The sequence below is a fragment of the Sorghum bicolor genome, chromosome 7 (genome assembly GCF_000003195.3).
Source record: "Sorghum bicolor cultivar BTx623 chromosome 7, Sorghum_bicolor_NCBIv3, whole genome shotgun sequence".
NCBI classification, from domain to species: Eukaryota; Viridiplantae; Streptophyta; class Magnoliopsida; order Poales; family Poaceae; genus Sorghum; species Sorghum bicolor.
Window position 1 is genome coordinate 2,941,366 of NC_012876.2, and position 21,788 is coordinate 2,963,153.

A 21,788-nucleotide genomic window follows, 5' to 3' on the forward strand; every position below is an offset into this window, starting at 1 on the left:
TTTTGGTTCTCTTTTCTTTTTTGTATTCTTGGTCCCTCTCCTTTTTGGTAAGCTCGGTGCTTACCATTGACGGGGTAGCTTGTAATGTTTATGTACTTCCTCAATGAAATATGTGCCTATTTCCTTTGACGGTAACCATCAGGGAAATTAGTTTTCATTTGCACGATGGTGAAGAACCAATGCAACAGGAAATTTGAAAAAGATTCACCGCAGATTAAAAAGAGAAAACTTTTTGATCATATTCTTGACTTTCTAGATTTTCCTGTGTGTTTTTCCAGAAACCATCAAGATAATTTTGTTTACCCTGATGGTTTATGCAATAACCGTCAAAAAAGATACGAAACCCTCAGGGAATTATGAATTTCCATGACGGTTATGTACTCACAGGTTAATACAGAATTTTTCTAACAGTTATTTAATTTTCCTGTGTATTTTCTAGAAACCGCAAGATAATATCAATTTTCCTATGTGGCTTTTACAAACCATCAAGATAAATATATTTACCCTCAAAGTTGATGCAATAAATGTCAAAAAAAATTGAAACCGTGAGGAAATTCAGTGAGTACTCTCGTGGGGCGCACGACGCTGTGGAGGTGAGCTAGGCCGGATACAACTCCTGCTCTACCTCCACCCCACTCGCCTCCTTTGCCACCGGCAGCGACAGACCATATCGCTCCCCGCCGCCGGTGTCTTCCGCTACTTCACGTGTGCGGCGTGCTCGGCCACTGCGACGGCGGCATGAGGGTCGAGGCCGTAGCTGCCACCAGCGCCAGTGGCCGTAGCCACTGCTCTTCGTGTTGCCGCGCCCCCGCTGATGGCCACGACGCTAGGGCCCCGGGCGGCGGCATGCCGACCGTGCCTCCTTCTAGCTCTGCAACAGCGTTGGCTGGGTCTAGAGATGTCCAACGGGCCATGCCGGGCCGGCCCAATGTCGTGCCATGCCACAGATTGTCGGGCCATTACGAGCCGTCGTGCCTCTATGGACTTCGTGCCTAGCCTTCGGCCCAAGGCATGGCCCACGGGCCAGTTTTTGTGCCGTGCCGGCCCGTCAAGTACGTCGTGCCATGCCTGTCCATGGCCCATCAAACCGACAAGAACTCATTTTCATCAATATTTTCACCAAATTCTAAAATATTTTATCACTTTCACCAATTATTCGTTATTTTCACCAATATAACAATTAATAATATATAAGTCATAACTACACTTACAGTTAATGTTCACCGGGCCGCTACCAGGCCGACTATTGGAACGGACCGTGCCCGTGCCGTGCCACGTGCCTGGGTGGTCCCTCGGGCCTGGCCAGGCCAAGCCTGGTGGCCACCGTGCCGTGCTCAGATCGGACCAAATCACTGGGCCACAGGCCATATGGCCATGTATAGCTGGCTCTCTAGCCGGGCTTGGTATCGCCTAGTCCACGTATCGACAGCTACGCGCCTGAGCCAGTCCCACCCAGCAACACTGAGCAACTTTTTCTTTCGGGAAACACTGAGAGCAACTTGCTCAGACACTCTCTGTACTCCAATACTGTACCATGTATGCACGTAACAGACCAATCATTTCATCTTCGACTAATGAGAAATTCGGCTATTACAAAGTTGTAAGCTCAAATGAAATACTACCATACTATATTAGTTTATTATTGATTTGGCTTCTGTTTAATTGGCCATGATTGGCTAGCACTCATTTTAAGATGATGACTACCCGAGGGTGCGTTTGGTTCCTTGGGTATCCATGAACAGGGTTCAAAATTTCGGCGAAATTTCGCCGAAATTTTGCGAATTTCGGTAATTTCGGTGGTGGCCGAAAGAAAAATCCGAAATTTTATTATATACTAATACATGTGCTATATAACTTTAGACTCATATTTTTTATTGTTTATATTGCATATTCTTCTATTCAATAGATGTGTAATCATAAATCATATTGATACTTGTTTAGATCTAATTTTTTTTAAAATAAAAGCATACTTCATGTGCTAGTCTCTAAAAAAATTTCGGCGAAATTTCGGCCGAATTTCACGAAATTCGGTAATTTCGGTGGTGGCCGAAATTTTTGCGATAACGAAATTAAAAACCTTGTCCATGAATGGGATGAGACCATCCATGCAGTGTTTGGTTGCATGGATGAGTTGAATATGAACATCCACAAGAGAGAATATTCTTATGAGATGTTGGAGCAAATGAACACCAAAAATCTGCTAAATTTACTCATCCAACTTGGATGGCATGACTGCTGCTGACGTGGCAACAATAATTAATGAATGCAAACAACTTTCAAATGATTTTATCTACTAAATCAGTTATGATATGATTACAAAGTTATATTTGTTGTAATTAAATCTACAAAATAAAATCCCACATGATTATATTTTGGTTAAAATTAAATATCAAATATTAAATAAATGACAAGTGAGTCCCGCATGACATCATCAATCTGGTCCCATCCTCATCCATCCAACCAAACAGAAAAATGGTGTATCCCGTCCAACAGATCTCCATCTAACCAAACAAAAAATGGCTCGTCCCATCCATCCAACCAAACATCAAGTATGGATTCAGGTATTCCAAATTATTACAAGAATTTTTAGGATTTATTTTTTCTAAAGTGTCTAATAAGAATTAACATGGAGATTCTAAAGCGAATTCTCGCTAAGAATCATTCCTCATTAGCCAAACAGACAAACTGCGCATAGATTCTAGTCCTCATGGGGGTGGATCATCCATGGAGCGAACCGCATCCGGCCGGTGGCGGTGGGTGGCGGACTAGCGGCGACCGGCGACAGCTAGCAGCAGGACCATCCCCTCGTCCTCCTCCCAGTCCCAGTCCTAGATCGAGCTCCGGCAAGGACGCAACGCAAGGTTGAAGCAAGTTGAGCATGTAGGGCACAACACATCCCTAATTAGCCGTCATTGTTGTTGCTGCCGGATGAAGGGAGACAGGGTGCAGTGGATCGACCCGCTCGATCCTTCGGTTCTGGAACTCCCTATCCACCGATCCTAGGCTGCTCTTTGGATCTCACAAGGAGACCGTTTGCATCACTTTTATGGTTCGGTTCGTCGAACCGCTGGGTCGACCCGAACCACCCCAATTTTGAGATTCTGGTAGGGAGTAGACAAGGATCACTTCTTCATTTGTATTAGGAGTTGAAACTTAAAAAAAAAAAAAACTTGCTCCTCACCGCTCCATATTCAATCCCTAATAACACACAATTGAATAACTCTATAACCAATTCACCAAAATCAATCTCTATTAATCTAAAAATAATTTTATGCTTTGGTAGTGTCCATGCGCTGAACTTGATCCGGCCGGACGGACACATTTCACTCTGACAGAACTTAAATGAGCGGTCAAACGTACGCTATGTAAACAGGCCGTATAATTAGGGTTCATGCATCCTCCACAAGCAAGCTGCTCCGGAAACCTAGTAGCTACCTTATCTTGCCTCTAGATTTGCGCCTAATAACAACCAATGTAGGAGTATTCTATTGTGACCAACGCACTACATAAACACCATTAGCGTACACGTTCATTCGGACCCTTGCTTCATAACGACACATAAGATCGAAACAAATGGATGTCTCCAGTACTACCACCGGCAGTGCCATCAGTTCCTTCCTCTTCCTCGCATTTGCATGCTTGTCTACTACTCTCCCTCTCTCTGCCAACGCAAGACATTTCCCTCGCAAATATGGCAGCAGCACAAGCTCTAGCGCCATGATCAATGGCAGCAGCAGCAAGTTCTCCTGGCCACTGCTACCATGGAAGAACTCCGGCAGCAGCCATGGCTCAGGGAGCGGCCACGGGTTCGGCTGGACCATCTCGCACAACGGGACGTACACCAACATCGGATTCGGCGGCGGTATCGGCGGCGGCGTTGGCACAAACAGCTCCGGCGGCTCGAGCGCCGGCGGCGGAGCTGGTCTTGGGGTCGACATCAGCATCGGCAAGGGTGGAGTGGACGTGGCGATCGGTGTTGCCGGAGGTGGCGCCGTCAGTACGGGCAACGGCAGCGCGAGTGTCGGCGCTGGAGGTGGAGAAGGCGTCGGAATCCACTTCGGCCCCGACGGGGTGACCGTCACCCATGGCGGTAGTGCCGACGTGGGCGTTGGCGGTGCCGGCAGTGGCACCGGCGTTGGACGTGCTGGCAGTGCTGTGGGCAGTGCCCATGGCTCTGGAGATGCAAGGGGTGGAACAGGGAGCGGTGGAGGGAGTGGAGCTGGCTCTGGCCAAGGCGGCTATGGAGGAGGCGGCGGTGGTGGCACCGGAAGCGGCGGTGGCCATCCGTAAGGACTACTGACTGTCCTGTGTGTGTGTGAAGGAGAAGTGAGGTTTCAATTAATTATGTGCTATATGTAGCGTGTATCGTGTAACCATGCATTGTTGTGTGATGGTTTTCGTGGTGAGAAGCATGTAATGTAGCCGAATCTACGAGTCATTCAACAGCGTTTTACTCTCACAACAAATCAGCCAAACAAACAAGTGTGGTGATTTTAGATTTTGTTGAATGAATATTTGGGTGCGGAACTGCAGATTATTCCACGTAATATTGGTTCATGAAGTTTAAGACCTACATGCATGAGTAGTGAATGGTCTGGCCAGATTAGGTGAAGAACTGCTGTTGGCGACTGATCTGAAGAATTATACGGTACTCCCTCCGTCCCAAAAAAGAGTGTCGTTTTAGGTTTTTGTGCCACAAATTCGACTCGATTTGTAGAAAATATATAAAATATTTATATCTCTAAATAAATTTGTTAAAAAACTAGACTTAAAGATCGTTCCAATAATACTAATTATGTACTATAAATATTAATATTTTTTGCTATATATTTAGTTAGAGTTATTTCTCGGAAAACGAAAACAACACTTATTTTGGGACGGAGGAAGTACGTCGCAGCAGCCAGAGACTTGCTATTGGAAGCAATACTCGATCGATCAACTGGTTTTACTTTTAGGTACAGTACTAATAGTTAGTCCAACAAGACTTATTTTAAAAAAAAAAATGCTTTCATCGGATCACACGCTTTTGGGGGTTGTATATCCAAGCAATATTTTTTGCAAAGTGTGTGACGAAAGCATTCAAGAACATGTGTACACTGAGCACTATCTGAAAATAGACGAGTAAACCAAGGTGCAAGAATATATGTGCTTTGCTTCCCACAGGTACAAGCTAGCTGTTTATTGCAGCTAACATGCATGTGGTTACTTTGTTATTGGTGTAATAAGCGGTGGTGGACATGCATACACAGGCACTCTGCACACGTTGGTTGCTTGTTAGGTAAGGTTTGTTGATTATATAGTACCTGTACAGAACCGGTACGTAATTCATGTGATCCAGCAGTAATAAGCAACTTTCACTCTTCTTGGATCCAGTGTTATTCTGTGTGGGTATTCTACAGTATCGATATCTGTTTAAATAAAACAACTATATGTTGCTTGGATCTTGTGTATCAATTCAGTTACCAATTGGAGTACATGCAACACTTTTGTTCATTGATAATTTGAAATGGTCGTCGCCCAAGTTGATTTAATCCATGTTTTCTTCCACAATATATGTGTGTCTTCGAAATTGCAATAGACTGATTATTATTTGATCAAATCGACATTTTCTTTCGCGATATACTGGAATAGACTAATTATACATTAACTGATCATATATAACTTTGAACGAGAACTCATCATATAGTTTTGAAAACCTAATCATCAAAACGGTTTGATCTCCAAATTGCACCTGTTTTTTTCTCCATCTCAGCTTGTTTATAAAAGAACACACCTCTGTTTTCATTTTACTGTACCCAAATTTGGAAGGGAGAGGGCATTTTTTGACATTCAACTACTGTCGTTTTATCCACAAAATTTGAAAACCATGAATCTCTGACCATCCAACTTTTTTTCGCGATCGGGTTTGTGCCCGTATTTCATTAAGAGGAAGAGCAAACAAGGTACACAAGCCTGAAGCCTGACACGAGTAAGGCGAAGGCGAGCAGCCTAACACCCGCAAGGAAGACCTATTGCTACTAGAATACAAAAAAGCCGATTACATATGATCCTGATTTTGCGACCAGAGTGCTTGCAGAGCCAGCAGTAGCGCATAACCTATGGTCGCCCACTCCTCACCCTCAGTGGTGATCGCGGCGACAACGTCGCGCACAGAAGACGGTACGCGGCCAAAGACCCTCGTGTTGTGTTCCTTCTATAACATCCAAGAAATTAGTAGTAGCAGGCTGTCAAACAGCGGCCGTGAGTCACATCTCTGACCATCCAACTATTGAAACGTGGTTTTGCTAACATCGGCAATAAGTCGCAGAGGAACCCACATGTGATCATTATCTTCATCACTGCCCCCCTCCCCCTCCAAACACACGTATGCGCGCACGCGCACACACACCACACCCCATAGCCAAATTTTTCACCACTGGCCACTTAAGTCCCAATAGCTAAATATGGATGTCAGGTCAAAAACACAGCTCCAATACCGCCTCAACTCGAGCCCCCAATTTGACCCGATAGAACGAGGCCCCGAAACGACAGTTTCGTTCCAACTCGGCCCCTTCCGCCCACCCGGACGCAGCTATAGGGTTTGTCGCGTGCCGCCAGGGCTTGCCCCACGTCCACGCGCGGCGGCGCATGAGTCTCCTATCCTGTGTCCACAGCTATTCTCGACCCTTCCTCTCCAGGCCGCCACCTGTGAATTGCGGATGCTCAGCCACGTCGCGTGAAGGCCGTGAAGCGCGCGCTGCCAGATCTACGGCACTGAAGGCCGGTCGCTCTGAAGACGGACGCTGAGGAAGATCAGCTCTATCACCTCCTGCTGTCTTCCCAATCGTGAGCACTCCAATCCAGGCAGCCGTGTGGTCAGTAGTGTAGGTACTCTGTCCTGTTCTTGCTTGCTTGTTCTTAATTAGTAGTGCAGGTACATATCATGTCAGTTTTGTTTGGAATTCTGAAAAATAGCTTGGGGTCTTTCTTTTCTTTTTCAATCATTAAAGTTGCTGCTTCTCCACGGTCAGTTACTCTATACTTTGAGATTTTAGACTGAATCCTCAGATTTGATCTGACTGAACTGTAATTAGTAGTGTACTTATGCATTATTGTTGTGTAGCACTTGTGTGAATTATTTTGGATCATTGTATTGTTGTAAATGAAATAGCTCTTTGTTTTTATTTGGACAGATTCCATGATATTATGCATATGGTTCTCAAGTATCGCTGATTTTTTTTTTTTTTGGCCGTATTGCAGTTGGGTGCTCAGCTTATAAATTATGTACACTTCTGCTAGTAGCTTCGATGGGAGAGTCGCCAGCTACCAGCAAAATAATTCATTTGCTGAAATTAAACTGGCTTGCTGCAGATGTTTTTTTACAGTTTGAGCCATATCGCTGGCTCTCTATTTTCATGTACTTGTCCAAATTGTGTTGCTGAAATTATAAATTAATATGCGACAATGATATTGCAGATGGTGTTTACTGATGATTGCAGATGATTTTCATTTATTAATTTTAGCATGGTGCTTTATTGATATAGTTTAAATAAATTATTATATAATATAATGTTCTCAAATACATATGCACATATGTGTGGGGGAATAGAGGAATTAAGAATAGGGGGCTTTGTGTTTGAGGGTTATTGTTGGAGTTCAGTAAAAAAACAAGACCTCAAAAAATAGGAGGAGCATTCAAATAAAAAGTAGAGGCTCTGTTTTAAAGGCTACTGCTAGAGTTGCTCTCAGTGAATGGCGAGCACGTGGACTTTGTGAGGGATATGTGGACCTCGACAACCTCAAGTCCTCTCAAGCTCGGCTCTGTTCGCTTGAGCTTATCAGTCACTGTCAGTCATTCAGCAGTACGTTTGGACTTATCAGCCAAATCTGCCAGTCATTCAACAACGTTCCGTAGCAAAGGCCCACCACCCCACCTCTTATCTCCCCTTATTTTCAGGTGGGTTTTCTTTTTGGGCTATTCTGAACCCTTATTTTGGATTTAGCCACTACAACATTATATCAATGGCATACGATTTTTCACGCGTATGAGTGTGTGTACTATGTTCCCATATCCGTATCCACTTACCTGGTGAGTACATATCTATACCCATTAGCATACTTGCTTGTAATTCCATTTAAAATTTTTTTTGCTGAGTGTTTTTTTGTTGACACTCGACAAAGAAGGTCTTTGCCGAGTATAAAAAAACACTTAGCAAAGATTTTCTTTGTCGAGTGTATTTTTTTTACACTCAACAAAGAAATCTATTTACTGAGTGTTTTTTTATCTCTTTGCCGAGTGCAAAAAAAACACTCGCCGACCCATTTGACACTCTGCAAAGAGACACATTCAGGTAGAGATTGGTCGCCGCGGTTGCGATCATTGTGGCGGCGATAGCAGCTATACCGTGGGCAAGCCAGGTGGGTCGTGGGACCTGCAGACCAACCTCACCGCCTGGGCGTCCACCATCGACTTCCACCCGGGCGACCAGCTGGTGTTCAAGTACGACGCGTCGGCGCACGACGTCGTGGAGGTGACCCAGGCCGGCTACAGCTCCTGCTCGATCGGCGGCGAGCGAGCCCCGTCGCCGGCGGCACCCACCAGACCGGCAACGACAGCAGCGGCAACACCATTTGTTTCAAATGTGCCCCTCGGCGGCGCGGCGCCGGGGTCTTCTGCAGCCGGTCTCGGCTCTCTACTTGTCACCGTTGTGTCCCTGCTGTTTGGCCTCACCCTCACCATTGCCTAGCTCGCTGTTTCATTTCCTTCATCAACCATGCAGCATCTCGTAGTACTACTGTTGAACGAATAATAATGTTCTCTGTTCTAAATATTCATGCCAGTTTAATCTAGAAAATGTATGCAGTAATGAATCGCAGCTCCAATAAAGAGAGCATGTTAAGAACCAGAGTGGCACCACAAACGTCAAAATGATGGATTCACTCACAAAAAGTTAAAAAAAAATGATGAACATGATACGCAAAACAGGAGGAAGGTTATCATTTGAGTAGAAAATGATAGATGGTACTTGTGACGAACAAAACCACAGTTCAGCAGCTGAAACAGCACCACGGGAGACATTCCACCCTAATGTCTTCAAAATGGCATCTTAGTCTAAAGGGACAAATATCTCATGACAAGCAAGCATAGAAATGTTTTGCCAGGAACCAGCATAACGTACGTGGCACACCCTACTACGGTCTTCAGAATGCCATCTAATCCGAAAATGCGAAAAGACAAGTTCAACATTAATTCAGTCTCATACGGAACAAAGAGCTTAGTGAACGGCACTCGTAACCCCCAGAACCAAAGAGGTGAGCTGATTTGTATGCGTCACTGTTATCTTCTCTCACTGGTCAACAACCTGAATCATATAAACAAAACAAGAAATAATTGTTAGCACAATTCCAACTGCCTAGGAATCAAATAGATTGGATTTTGATGATAAAATACCAAATGTAATTGGTAAACAAGCCAAACTGGCTTGCAACTAGAAAATGGATCCCAGGTATATGTGATGTTTAAAGTTCAGAAGTGCTTAACAGTGTTCACAGTATACTTTTTCATAGGTCTAGAGGTTTTTTCTAGTACTCATTTCATCAGCAGAAATTCATGCAAAGATAAGAGAATAAAACCATCTAATTAACCAAATTGGTAAATTAGTCAAATGCCAGCACCATTGTCCTAATCAATTGCAAAGATAAGAGATTTGAACCGTAACTCGTGTTAAAATTGAAGGAGCAATCAGTCATAGCTTAAGAATCATAAAATTGGTACATAGATTCTCTAGTTTTGTGTAAATACCATCGATTTCTAAGTCCCAGCTCAAAATGGGCATTGCTGAACTAACTTTCTGAAAGAAGATCAAAAAGAAGGCAAACAAAAACACAATAAGGTACGAAATGGAAGGATTCACAATTATTTGTGGCTAACTATTATTAAACGCTAAGGTGGCAATATATCCTCCATTATAATTAATGACAGAAATTATTAAATGCTAGGTGACAATGTCTAACATGTCAACATGTAATTCTGATACGTAATAAAAGGTACAAAAGTACTGTTTCAAACTACAAAACTCCTGAAAATATATAAGCATGAAATGCATACATATCACACGAGAGTTGAAACTATGCTAGCAAATATATGAAGTTGGCAAGACTGAATCAGGTCTAAGATAGTTATCTATTCTAGCAATCCTAAAGAATATAAAGTTTTGTTGCTTGTGTTTATTAAACATTGTGAAATTTGGTTAACTAAATTAGCATAAGCAAAGAGGCTCAGTTGTAGATTTAAACTAAAACTAGACCTCACCAAACTAACTATTTAAGAAACAGAGCAAACAAACTAAAAACAGCAACTCCTTCCTTGGATTCAAGCAACAATCAAACAGATCTGCAGATTCAAAACCTAGCCTAAAAGCTATTAGTAGTAAGCATAGAACTTCTTTTTGTTTGGAAAACAGAAATCTAGGGAACAAAAATGCTATGTAAAAGCAACGTATTAAACAGGTTCCTAAACACAAAACAAAGACATCGAAATAAAAGCATTTTGTTTGTTAAAAATATAATACAGACTACCAAAGTCACTGCAAGGCACATAACACATCAAACGTAGGATCATCAAGTATCCTTCTAATAGATGCCTGGAAAATACACTAGATCATTATGGCATTCTAATTTCGAAGGCTCTTACTATACAAAGATCCGTCACCACATTTATGTAGCCAGTAGATCATAACTATCAGAAACAAGGGAATATGTTAGCGCCTTCACTGCATTCTGCAACCAGCTTACACACCCAGGACACAAACACATAAAAACTGATCTCTATTTGATCAAGCAACTTCGCATAAACAAGTGACATGTACATGGAAGCCAAGGACTGTCTCAACAAAAAATCAACGAGGAACACAGGCATCGAGGACAAGGAGTTGGACAGATGGGGCCCCATGCTTCTTGTTGTGGAGTTCTACAGAATGTGATGTTTCAATTATATATAGTATTCATTTGTGTTGAACACTCAGGTTTAGTATCTAGATACACAAGGTATATATAACCCGTAAAAGGCTCAATTGCACAAGTGCAAGTTACAACAAAGCCTGAAGTACACGAAACTCAGAATTTGTGAAGTTAAGTTGACAATTGAGAAATGAAATAACCAAAGTAGTTCCTTAAATTCACCGCCTGGTAACAACTATTACCAACAATTCAAAAGGAAGTCAATCTGGAGTGTTGAATATACTGTGATGTCCAACAAAAACTTCAAATTTGGTACCTAAGTATATAGAACTTATTGAGAAATTAGTCAATACCAAATATAAGTATACACCACATCCTACAGCTACCGGAAGGAACACTACAATTCACCAAACTGATGACCATCAAGCTTTCTACATATATACGACTAGAGTATGTGCTAATTTCCATGTTCTAAAATTTTGCGAGTAAAGTGAGAGTAATAACTGTTCAACAAATCCAAAAAGAAAATGATATGCACACTCTACTGATGCTATATGACAAAATATGCATGCATGCATCAGAGCATACAGATAATCATAGATGATGAAAAACAATAAATGCAGCATAATTTGATCAAGCAAAAGGTTGTTATAAACAAAAAGCTGTGGAAATCACCAGAAAGTCAGTTTCTTGGAGCAGCGAGGAACTGAGGCGGCCATGCCAAGGTGTAGGCATAGATAGGGTCTCCATGCTCCTTGCCATCTTTCATCACCAAGCGCTCCAGCTTGCCGGTCTCCAGATGGAACGAGTAGCGCCCATATCCCCATGTACAGATGAACACCTTCCCGGTGCGAGCGTAGTCCATGTCGCTGAGCCAGGTGCAGAGCATCCGCATCATCCTGTCCTTGGGTAGCCCAGGCACGGTGTCGAGCACTTTGGTCATGCAAATCTCCCTCTGCAGCCACCACCCCCTGTCGCTCCACCTGGACTCTCCTCCTCCTCCACGCACCCAGATCTGCAGACTCACATCGTCCACGATGGACGCGATGCACAGACGGCCGTCCTCGGGCGTCTCTCCGACGCGGTACTTCTTGAAGCGATCCCCGAGGACGGCAGGCACGGGCATGTAGGACAAGTCCATCGTGCGAGGATCCAGCTGGAGCACGCGGCTGGAGTTGCAGATGTGCCAGTAGATGTTGCCAGCGGCGTGCACGCAGCGGGCCTCGAACCACCACGGGTCGAAGTCGACGACGACGCCCTCGGCCCTCGGCAGCACGCGGCAGCTGTCGCAGGTGCCGTCGCGGACGGACGCGACCCAGGCGCGCGGGCGGTCGCCGTCGACGGTGAGCCAGACGGCGTCGAAGGTGAGGCTGCTCGGGTGCGCGCGCGCGAGGACGGCGACGCCAATGACGCACCTTTCGCGGCGCCAGAGGTCCCCGCGCTCGGGCAGCGCGTCGCGCGGCGGCGGCGAGAGCAGGACGCGGCGGCGCGACGCCGGGTCGACGGCGAGGATGCGGGGCAGGAGCGGCGACTTGGGGCGCGAGTGAGGGGTGAGGAGCACGAGGCCGTGGTGGACGTCCTGGATGGACAGGGTGCTGGCGAAGCCCTTGGTGAGGTCGAGGGAGAGGCGCGGGGAGGCGGCGGCGGCGGCGTCGAGCGGGAGGAAGACGGCGGGGTGGTGGGTCTTGTCCGTCGTCGGCATCGGGGGTGGGCTGGAGGGGCCCTTGGGGTGGAAGAAGTAGCCGAGGAGCGGCGGCACGCGTGGGAGCGCGAGGGTGGCGGCGCGGCGCCAGCGGTGGCAGGCGAGCGCCGCGCGGAGGAGGTCGGCGGGCGTGAGGCGGACGAGGATGGCCTGGAGGATGAAGTCCGTGAGGTCGGCGACCGTCGTCGTCGTCGTAGTCTCCATCGCTGGTGCAGGCGCCAACACCCGGGGGCGAGGGGAAGCGGCAGCGGAGGACGCTAGGGTTTGGTGCTTGCGGCCTCGGGGCGCCATGAGTGATCCGAGACGAGGCGAGCACTGGCTGGTTGTACTTGAGGGGAGACTGTCTGGGACTGGGGGAGAGGAGAGAGAGAGAAAAGCAGCGATAGACCGGCAGCTGGAGGTCACTTTCCACTCATCCCTACCCTTTCCGTACGTTCGCTTCAGGGGTCCAGGCTTTTTGAATTTTGATTGACCGAGAGCCCAAAACCAAAAGGCTTCTCTCCCAACGGTTTTGAAAATTTGCTATTCTGTTGTTTAGTTCCAAAATTTTTTGCAAAATCGACACTGCAGCATTTTCGTTTGTATTTGACAAATATTGTCCAATCATAGACTAACTAGGCTCAAAAGATTTGTCTCGTCAATTCCGACTAAACTGTGCACTTAGTTTTTATTTTTGTCTATATTTAATACTTCATGCATACGTATAAAGATTCGATGTGACAGAGAATTTGAAAAATTTTGCAAAATTTTTTGGGAACTAAACAAGGCCTAAGGGCATGTTTAGATTGGAGATGAAAATTTTTTGGTAGTCACATCGGATATGTCGGAAGGATGTCGGGATGAGTTTTTAGAAAGTAATAAAAAAACAAATTACATAGCTCGTTAGGAAACTGCAAGACAAATCTATTAAGTATAATTAATCTGTCATTAGTATATGTGGGTTACTGTAGCTCTTGGGGCTAATCATGGAGTAACTAGGCTTAAAAGATTCGTCTCGTGATTTTTAACCGATCTGTGTAATTAATTTATTTTTTTTATGTATATTTAATGTTCCATGCATGTGTCCAAAGATTCGATGGGATGGATGAAAAAATTTTGGGTGGGAAACTAAACAGGGCCTAAGAGGAACTCTAGTGGTCTCTATCTTTTATTTAGGTGTCTTATCCTTATTTTTATTGGTTCAAATTTCTCCTTCCACTCTAGCAGTAGCATACAAAAAAAAAGGACCCACAAATTCCTTCCAATAGTCACTGACATATAAGACCTATCTGTCTGTCACTGAGACTTTGGCAATGGAGGGTGCCATTGCTGTTCTTCATGAATCCATTCCACTGGAGCTCCGTGCGGCGCTGCCGAATGAGAGAGGGAGCATGCGGGTGCACCGTAGGAGAGAGGGAGCATGGGACCGCTGGAAGAGAGAGAACTGGTGGACGGATTCCATCCGCCCGCCTCGTCTGCATGGTGCCCAAGGAGAGGATTGCAGGGAAGGAGCGGCTCGATATCGCGTGGCCGCTTGGGAGGAGAGCCCGCAGGGCAGCGGAGGCAACACGCACAAAGGGGAGAGGACTAGTGCCCGTGCAGATGGGGGCCGACTTGTTGGACCTACAGGAATCATGTCAAGGGAGGAGATTTGGGTCCCATCCCAAATTGGGGGCCCTAGTAGGGACTTTGCGAGCTTGTTATTTTTGCCTAGACACTCATATTTAGCTATGGGGACTCATCAAAATAGAAACCCTGCTAGAGTTGCTCTAACAAGTATTTTGAAAGCATGCTGAATTATTTGATTTTGCAAATATTATACTTCCTCCGCCAGGGAAAGAATGAAGCTTTAGGGTCTAGTTTTTGTTCAACAAGAAAATCATATCAACTCTCATAGATCAACATAGTATCAGCTAGCCAATCATTTCCATCCATTCAAGATCATCTAGCAGCGTCGAATTAAGGTGATGGTGAGGGCACAAGCATCACTGGTCGACATTGCCTAGCTCACTGTTTTATTTCATGGCATTCAACCATGCAGCATCTCTTAGTACTGTTGAACAAAAATAATAACGAATAACGTCTCTGTTCTAAATATTCATGCCAGACAATTTGCTTGTATGTATCACAAACATGACTCTCAAGTCACGACACCGTTAAATATGAAATATATATGACATATAGATAGCGTCACATTGTTGCTATGGAGAACAAGAACGAACATTCTTCTTTTCTCCACAAAAATTGTACAGCCATTGAAGGGGCAGCAGTAGTAGCCTCTATATAGTAGGACGCTTACATCAGCAGCTTTACTTCGTTACCAATGAACTACCACATAAGAACAAATAGTTATACCCAATCAATGGATCAACGACTAGGGGGGGGCTTCAGTTGTGATTAATTCACATGGTGCAAGCGTGGCCAGTCGACCGAAGCAATTACGCAACAGGAGGGCACGCTTCGCTGTCCTTCGAGGTGTCAACTTCTGATGGCGGCATGAACTGCCACATTGGGTACCCCGGATAGCTGACAAAGGGCATCATCAGCTTCTGCCCTGCAGCTTGCCCCTGGGCATGGAATGGTGCTAAGGGCGCCTGAGGGAAAGGCGCTGGCATCAGGGTCGGATGAGGCATGTAGGCTGGAGTTGAGGTCATAAGCTTCATCTGGTGCTCTAAACTCTCCTTCTCTAATTTCAACTTCTGCTTCTCATCACGAAGCTCATCCTTCTCAGCCTGGAATTTAAAGAAACAAGAACAGTCTGATCATAGGAAAAAAAATAACTTTGTGGCCTCAAGAATATTTTTCCACAGCTGAGTACTTGAGAGTAGTTGAGCCATAGCAGCTACATTGAACAGTATAATATAATCAACAGTCTGATCAAATTAATAACAAACTCGGACTCTATATAAAGGGTTATCATGGACTGTGAATTTCCCAGAATTACAGATATTTCAAAAGTATGATAGCAAATTGTATCCATCATAAAAAAAAATGAAGGGTTTAGACCTGTCATTGGATACCCTAACATGTTCCCCCAAATTCACACCCATGTGATTTGGGTCAGGTATGGGTAAGTAGCTTGCTACCCCTAGGATCAAGGGTAAGGTACGGGCCTCCCCATTTCTACCCGTAATCTCCTCTCCTTTCCTTGTGTCCTTCCAACATAGTTGTTTCTCAGAGATATCACAGGAAACACACGTCCCCTCCATAACAGTCACAACCTGTAGTGCTAAATGTGGCATGGGTAAGCCTGGGTGTGTTCATACCCTCCCCATTGACAGGTCTAGAAGTCTTTATATGATCAATTCACACTTTGTGCTCAGTTGTGGATAATCAACATATAGGTAACTAGTTATGTAGTCTGTTGTCAGCCAGGGGCTGATTTGGTGTAAGCTACTGGGAAATGTCTTGGGTGAGCTTTGCAAGAGCAATCACAGTGTATTCATGTACAGGCCATAAGCTACCATAAAGCATTGCCAGCCTTAGATAAAGATCTCATATAGATGAACATAAGAGTACTACTGGGAAATGTTATGGATTCCTGAATAACACAGGCATGCTCTCACCATAAAAGGACAATGTATTATATGTGAGTTAACAAAAAATAGCTGAATAACCTTTAGTTCTTTAATCTTTTCTTCAAGGCTACCATTAGTTTCCTTGAGCTGCTGTGCTTCTGAACGAAGCTGAATAACCATGCGAGTAGCATCACTTAGGATAGCAGCTTTGTCAGCTTTTACTGGCTTCCCTGGTTCTAATGTAGACCCCAATTCAAGAAACCTATAAACCACAAGAAACAATTGAAACGTATGTCAATGACATGGCAATCCATCTTTGATACTACAGTGTCAGCAAAATTATGTCTATGATTTACCTATCATTCAGTTTGTTCCTCCTCATTTTTTCCCTAGAAGCTTTAGATGTTGGCACATCATTGGATCCTGACCTTAAACTGCAAGTTGCAATAGAGTTACAATTGTAACAATGGTGGCTGCATACAGCAAGACAGTATGAATACTTCTTTTAAGCCGTAGAGTGAAATAACAGACACACCGTTTATTGCTGCCAGGCTCCTTGAAGACATCATTGGGCTCCTTGAAGACATCATTTGTGTTCACATAGCTGCCCACTTCCACACTGTAAAATAAGGGGAAGATCAATTAGCAGTTCCAATTGTACATGAACTTATTTTTTCCCCATTTGCAAGTACCTAATTAATTTCAACCAAATAACCGAACATCATTCATCGATGAAAGTAATAATCAGAAAACTAGCTAAATGTAAGGCATTGAACTCTGCCCATATGGAGTAGGCTGCTTTCAGTAAAGCAAAAAGGGGTCAAACAACATGATACTGCAAATTACTCCCAAATTAACATCGTAGCAGCATCAGCATATACATGACAGACAGGAAACTATATCTTTGGCTCTGCAGTGGTGTATTACGATTCCATCCATGACCCAGCATCACACCCCATCGCTCGCACTCATACTCGTCATCAGATTGGTAACACAATCCCCCATCAATTAAGTCGCCAACATAAAACAGTGTACACTAGAGCAGACCATCTCAATTGTTTGGGCAAATCACTGGTCATCATCACATATGATCCATCCATTGCACAGCATAAACATAGTCGCGGAAACACGAGAACAAATCTTCCAAGACAAGTTATCTTGCAGCACGCAAACTCAGCAGCCTTATTTTTTGAGGGAACCATTTTTGTCTTTTGGGAACTCTAATCTAATTTAACCAATAGAAAAGCAGCCTCGGCAAGTTTATAGCACAAATAGAATAACAGACCGGAAGATCTGCAGCATAAAGCAACCACCTCTCCGGATCAGATGCCTCCCGGCGCATGCATCTACTACCCGAGATAGACGCCCCCAAATCCCAAAAAAATAATTCATCCGCCCGTCGAGATTCCACGATACTAATCGCAGAGATACGGAACGCAGCGGCCAAGGAACCGATCGCCAGGAACCTACGCTAAACAAAGCATCCGCGCCTTTCGGAACTAGAAAGGGGGCGTGGAGGGGGAGGGAGGAATCGATCGGTCAATTCGGGTGGGCGGACCTGGGGTTGGAAGACGACGGGGACGCGTCCCACGGGAAGGCCCCGCAGGCCGCGGCCGGGAGGTCGTCGAGGATGCCGCAGTCGAGGAACCAGTCGTCGCCGGTGCCACCGCCGCCGTCCGGGGGGAGAGACATCGCCACCGCCGCCGCCGCCGCCGAAGAGACCTTTTGGGGACTAATAACAAAATTCGTGGATCTTTTTGGTGCCTCGCGTCGCGGACCCGAGATTAGGAAGGCGGGCCGTGCTGTGGCTGACAGGTGGGCCCGGGTGCGTTTCGGGTTTAGTGTGTGGTTGGTGGACGGCGAATTTGTCTTTGCGTGTTTTTTTTTTTTTGTTTCTTTTTCATGTGGCCGCTGGAGAAGAAGATAGGAGGAGCAGGTGAGGAGGGTGACGTGGCGTGGCGTGGATGGAGGAGAGCCAGCGAGGATGAAGGCCGCCAAGGGGGGGGGGGGGGGGGGGGGAGTGCGAGTGGGACCCACTTGGCTTGCCAATACTAGTAAGCTAGTACTAACATGATTTGACTGAAATCCCCAAAAAAATTACTTGATTTGAATGATGGACACTTTAAGTTAACAAATAATGGAGGCATGGACCCATGACAGCGATTTTTTTTTTCACAACAATAACATCCATGCCACCGTCACCATTGCCTTTGATCTGGCTTGCCTATTCACACTGGCAAAATTGTGATTTTTTTTGGCAATTTTTATTTAAAGAAGTAAAATAATCTTGTATGAGAGTTCTTGCAAGAGGGGCAACCCTATCATTTGAATGAAGTGTAGACAAATACCTAATATGGAGTGACAATAAAGAGACCCATCTATCTACAAAATTCTATTTGTTCAATAGACCTTTGTCAATGGAAAATAAAATGTAATTAGACAAATTAGTGATTTAGAAATGGGAATGGGCTAGAACCTTGGGTTCTTCCTTATAAAATTAATGGTCTTTTCATTCTAATACTTTATCTGAGAGTTCTCAGTATTTAGCAAAGTTGTTCCTATCTAACGGAAGGCTCCTGGATCAAATGACAAAGACATTGTTTGTGGAGAAAGAGGTGGCTTTTTCCGGATGAATGCTAGTGGCCGGAGCACGGACCATCGCTCCCAATTTAGGCGTGTCTAGTTAGCGAAAATTTTTAGGTTTGGCTACTATAGTATTTTCATTTGTAATTGGCAATTATTGTCCAATCATGGACTAACTAGACTCAAAAAATTAGTCTCACAAATTACAGACAAACTATACAATTAGTTATTATATTTTTTATCTATATTTAAGGCTCTATGCATGCGTCCAAAGATTCGATGTGACGAAAATCTTGAAAATTTTTGGAAACTAAACAAGGCCACATGTGCCCTTGATTGGTCAGGTCACCTCTGAGGGCTCAAACCGAGCTCAGTGAGACAACTGGATAGCTCTATATGAATATTTCTATTATACTCTCTCGGGTCATAATTAGATGACGTTTTGAAGGTAGAAAGATAATTAAGTTAAAGTCATATCCAAAGTACCGTCTAATCCTTTTTTTAACTAGCAAACGGAATTCAATACCTTCTGAAAATTATAATTGTTTGATGTGAGTTGTCCTAACTCATATAAATGTCAACCATGAATCTAGGTCATATATAGGATGCAGGATACTAAGGGCACGAGGGTAGTCTCAATGGGATTTCATTGAAGTTTTATGGACATTAAATATGCTGATGTGACACCGTATTAATGAAGAGAGATGATAAAAGTTTTATGGAAGTAGAGAGAGTTTTATGGGGATGAAACTCTTCTGCACTGTTTTCAAAATATGAGTATATTGAAAATTGAGCTACTAAACCTGCACTGAAGATGGCCTAGCTTATGGTATTTCCTCCGAACGTATATGGGTTTAGATTCATCATGGAGCTTAGACGTTAAAATTGTGTGCACTACTACAGAATGAGGCATTGGTTGATGCCTAAAATGGCCAAAAACCTCGGCCATTTTGCGGCCCGGGGTTAAAGACCCCTTTAACACCGGTTCGTAACACGAACCGGTGCTAAAGGGTCCTGCCCAACGGCTACTGACAGGTGCTGTCGGGGCAGAGACCCTTTAGCACCGGTTCGTATTACAAACCGGTGCTAAAGGGGTCCCTTTAGCACCGGCCAGAGCCCCGGGCCGAGGCAAACCCTTTAGCACCGGTTTGTGTTACAAACCGGTGCTAAAAGGTAACCCTTTAGCACCGGTTGTTGCTCTGAACCGGTGCTAAAGGTCCGGTTTATAGGCCGGCTCCCTCCTCCCCTCTGCCCATTTGAAACCGAGAGCACCATTGTTGTTCTTGGAGCTTCTTCTTGCTTGTTCTTCATTTGTTCTTCATCTCCAACGCCCATCGTTGATCTTCTTCGACTCCGTCATCGTCTCTTCGCGCTTAGAGGTGACTAACTTCAGCCTTTCTTATCTTTTTCATGTTGTTTTTGGCTTGTGATGTTCCCATCATTTTTTAGCTCAAATCCACTTTGTTATTTTGAATCAGTCACATGAATTAGTATCCATATATATATATCATATTTCATGGTTGACCTAGTTTTAATATATTTTGCAAGAATGAATTATAGTATATTTTTATGATCATAGAAAGTAGGATAGTTCAAATTAATTGGTTTGTTAATATCACTTGATTTATTTTTATTACTACATATAATGTCCATTGTATCACACATGTTTACTAGTAAATGTGGAATTTATAATTGTTTTAAAATTGAGTATGGATAGTAGATGGCAACCGTGACCGGGTCTTCCGTCTCTCAACGGGTTCAAAAGCGATACCGTCCGGAACTCCCTCTCATTACTTGTGGCAAGTGTGGGCAGAAGATTTTGATGGAGTACAAAGTGTCGAAAGAGGGAGTAAACAAGGGTCGTATATTCTACAAGTGTCCAGATCGTAATGTGAGTTATTTCCAGACATTTGCTTATATATGTGCATATTTTTTTAAATGATATTAATTAAACTTTTGATTCTCTCTTTTAATTTCAGTGGGACGGTACCGGCGGATGTACAGGTTGGTACTGGGAGGAAGAATACATTGAACACATTAAGAAATCTTTTGCACAGGTGGTTGAGGCTGAAGGTGGTGAGGCAGTGAGCCGACGAAAGAAGTTCAATGAAGTTGATCAAGCGAATGATCTATCTATTATAGTTGGGATCGGACGCGAACTAATTATGTTGCTTAAGTGCATTTTAGTTTTATTTTTTTTAATGCTAGTTGCGATTGTATTTGTTGTAGCCAAGCTTTTCTAAATTAATCAACTATGTATCTTAGACATGTTGTGCAATAAGATGAGAAACTATATGTGTGCATGGTTTTCATAATATATATGTTATCTTTAATGCAGATGGTAACACGTAATTGGATGTATAATGCCGATCGGCGCTCCGAAGAGTTCATTAATGGCGTGCACTATTTCTTAAGTGTGGCCGAGTCAAATAAGAGGGACGGTTTCATGTGCTGTCCATGTGCCGTGTGCAAGAATTTGACGGAATATTCTAACTCAAGAACTCTTCATTCACACTTATTAAAGTCTGGTTTCGTACCAAACTATATTTGTTGGACCAAACATGGAGAAAGCGGGATTATAATGGATGAAGGTGAAGAAGAAGAAGAATTGGACCATGCCAATATTATTGCTCAGTACGGTGGCTTCAATGATGTTGCAATGGGGGGAGATAATGAAGAAGAGGTGGCGGCAGAAGATGATCGGGGCGATGATGCTTTTGGTGATGCCATCCGTGATGCACAAAGAGAATGTGAAAGTGATAAAGAGAAAGCCAAGTTCGAGCGCATGCTAGAGGACCACAGGAAATCGCTATATCCCACCGCTGAAGAGGGGCAAAAAAAGCTGGGTACCACACTAGAATTGCTGCAATGGAAGGCAAAGAATGGTACATCTGACAAGGCATTTGGGCAGTTATTGAAGATCATAAAAAAGATGCTTCCGAAAGGCAACGAATTGCCCACCACTACGTATGAAGCAAAACAGGTTGTCTGCCCTTTGGGATTAGAAATCCAGAAGATACACGCATGTCCTAATGACTGCATCCTCTACCGTGGGGAGGATACGAGAT

At 44.2% G+C, this 21,788-nt stretch overlaps 4 protein-coding genes across 4 annotated transcripts; 2 read left to right on the forward strand and 2 right to left on the reverse strand.

The window, feature by feature from the left end:
* LOC8067806 (glycine-rich protein 5) lies at positions 3,558-4,518 on the forward strand. Its single transcript, XM_002443784.2, has one exon. The coding sequence runs from the start codon at positions 3,574-3,576 to the stop codon at positions 4,288-4,290; it is 717 nt and encodes a 238-aa protein (XP_002443829.1). The 5' UTR covers positions 3,558-3,573; the 3' UTR covers positions 4,291-4,518.
* On the forward strand, positions 8,002-8,726 carry LOC8067807 (blue copper protein). The gene is made up of 2 exons (XM_002443785.2): positions 8,002-8,022; positions 8,331-8,726. Exons 1-2 carry the CDS (start codon positions 8,002-8,004, stop codon positions 8,724-8,726), a joined length of 417 nt encoding a protein of 138 aa, XP_002443830.2.
* On the reverse strand, positions 8,954-12,944 carry LOC8067808. The gene is made up of 2 exons (XM_002444971.2): positions 11,614-12,944; positions 8,954-9,341 (listed from the first exon to the last, which is right to left on the reverse strand). The coding sequence occupies exon 1, from the start codon at positions 12,929-12,931 to the stop codon at positions 11,621-11,623; it is 1,311 nt and encodes a 436-aa protein (XP_002445016.2). The 5' UTR covers positions 12,932-12,944; the 3' UTR covers positions 8,954-9,341; positions 11,614-11,620.
* Positions 14,706-17,992, reverse strand: LOC110437025 (transcription factor ILR3-like). Its single transcript, XM_021465037.1, has 5 exons — positions 17,696-17,992; positions 16,673-16,756; positions 16,494-16,571; positions 16,237-16,399; positions 14,706-15,351 (listed from the first exon to the last, which is right to left on the reverse strand). The coding sequence occupies exons 1-5, from the start codon at positions 17,827-17,829 to the stop codon at positions 15,058-15,060; spliced, it is 753 nt and encodes a 250-aa protein (XP_021320712.1). The 5' UTR covers positions 17,830-17,992; the 3' UTR covers positions 14,706-15,057.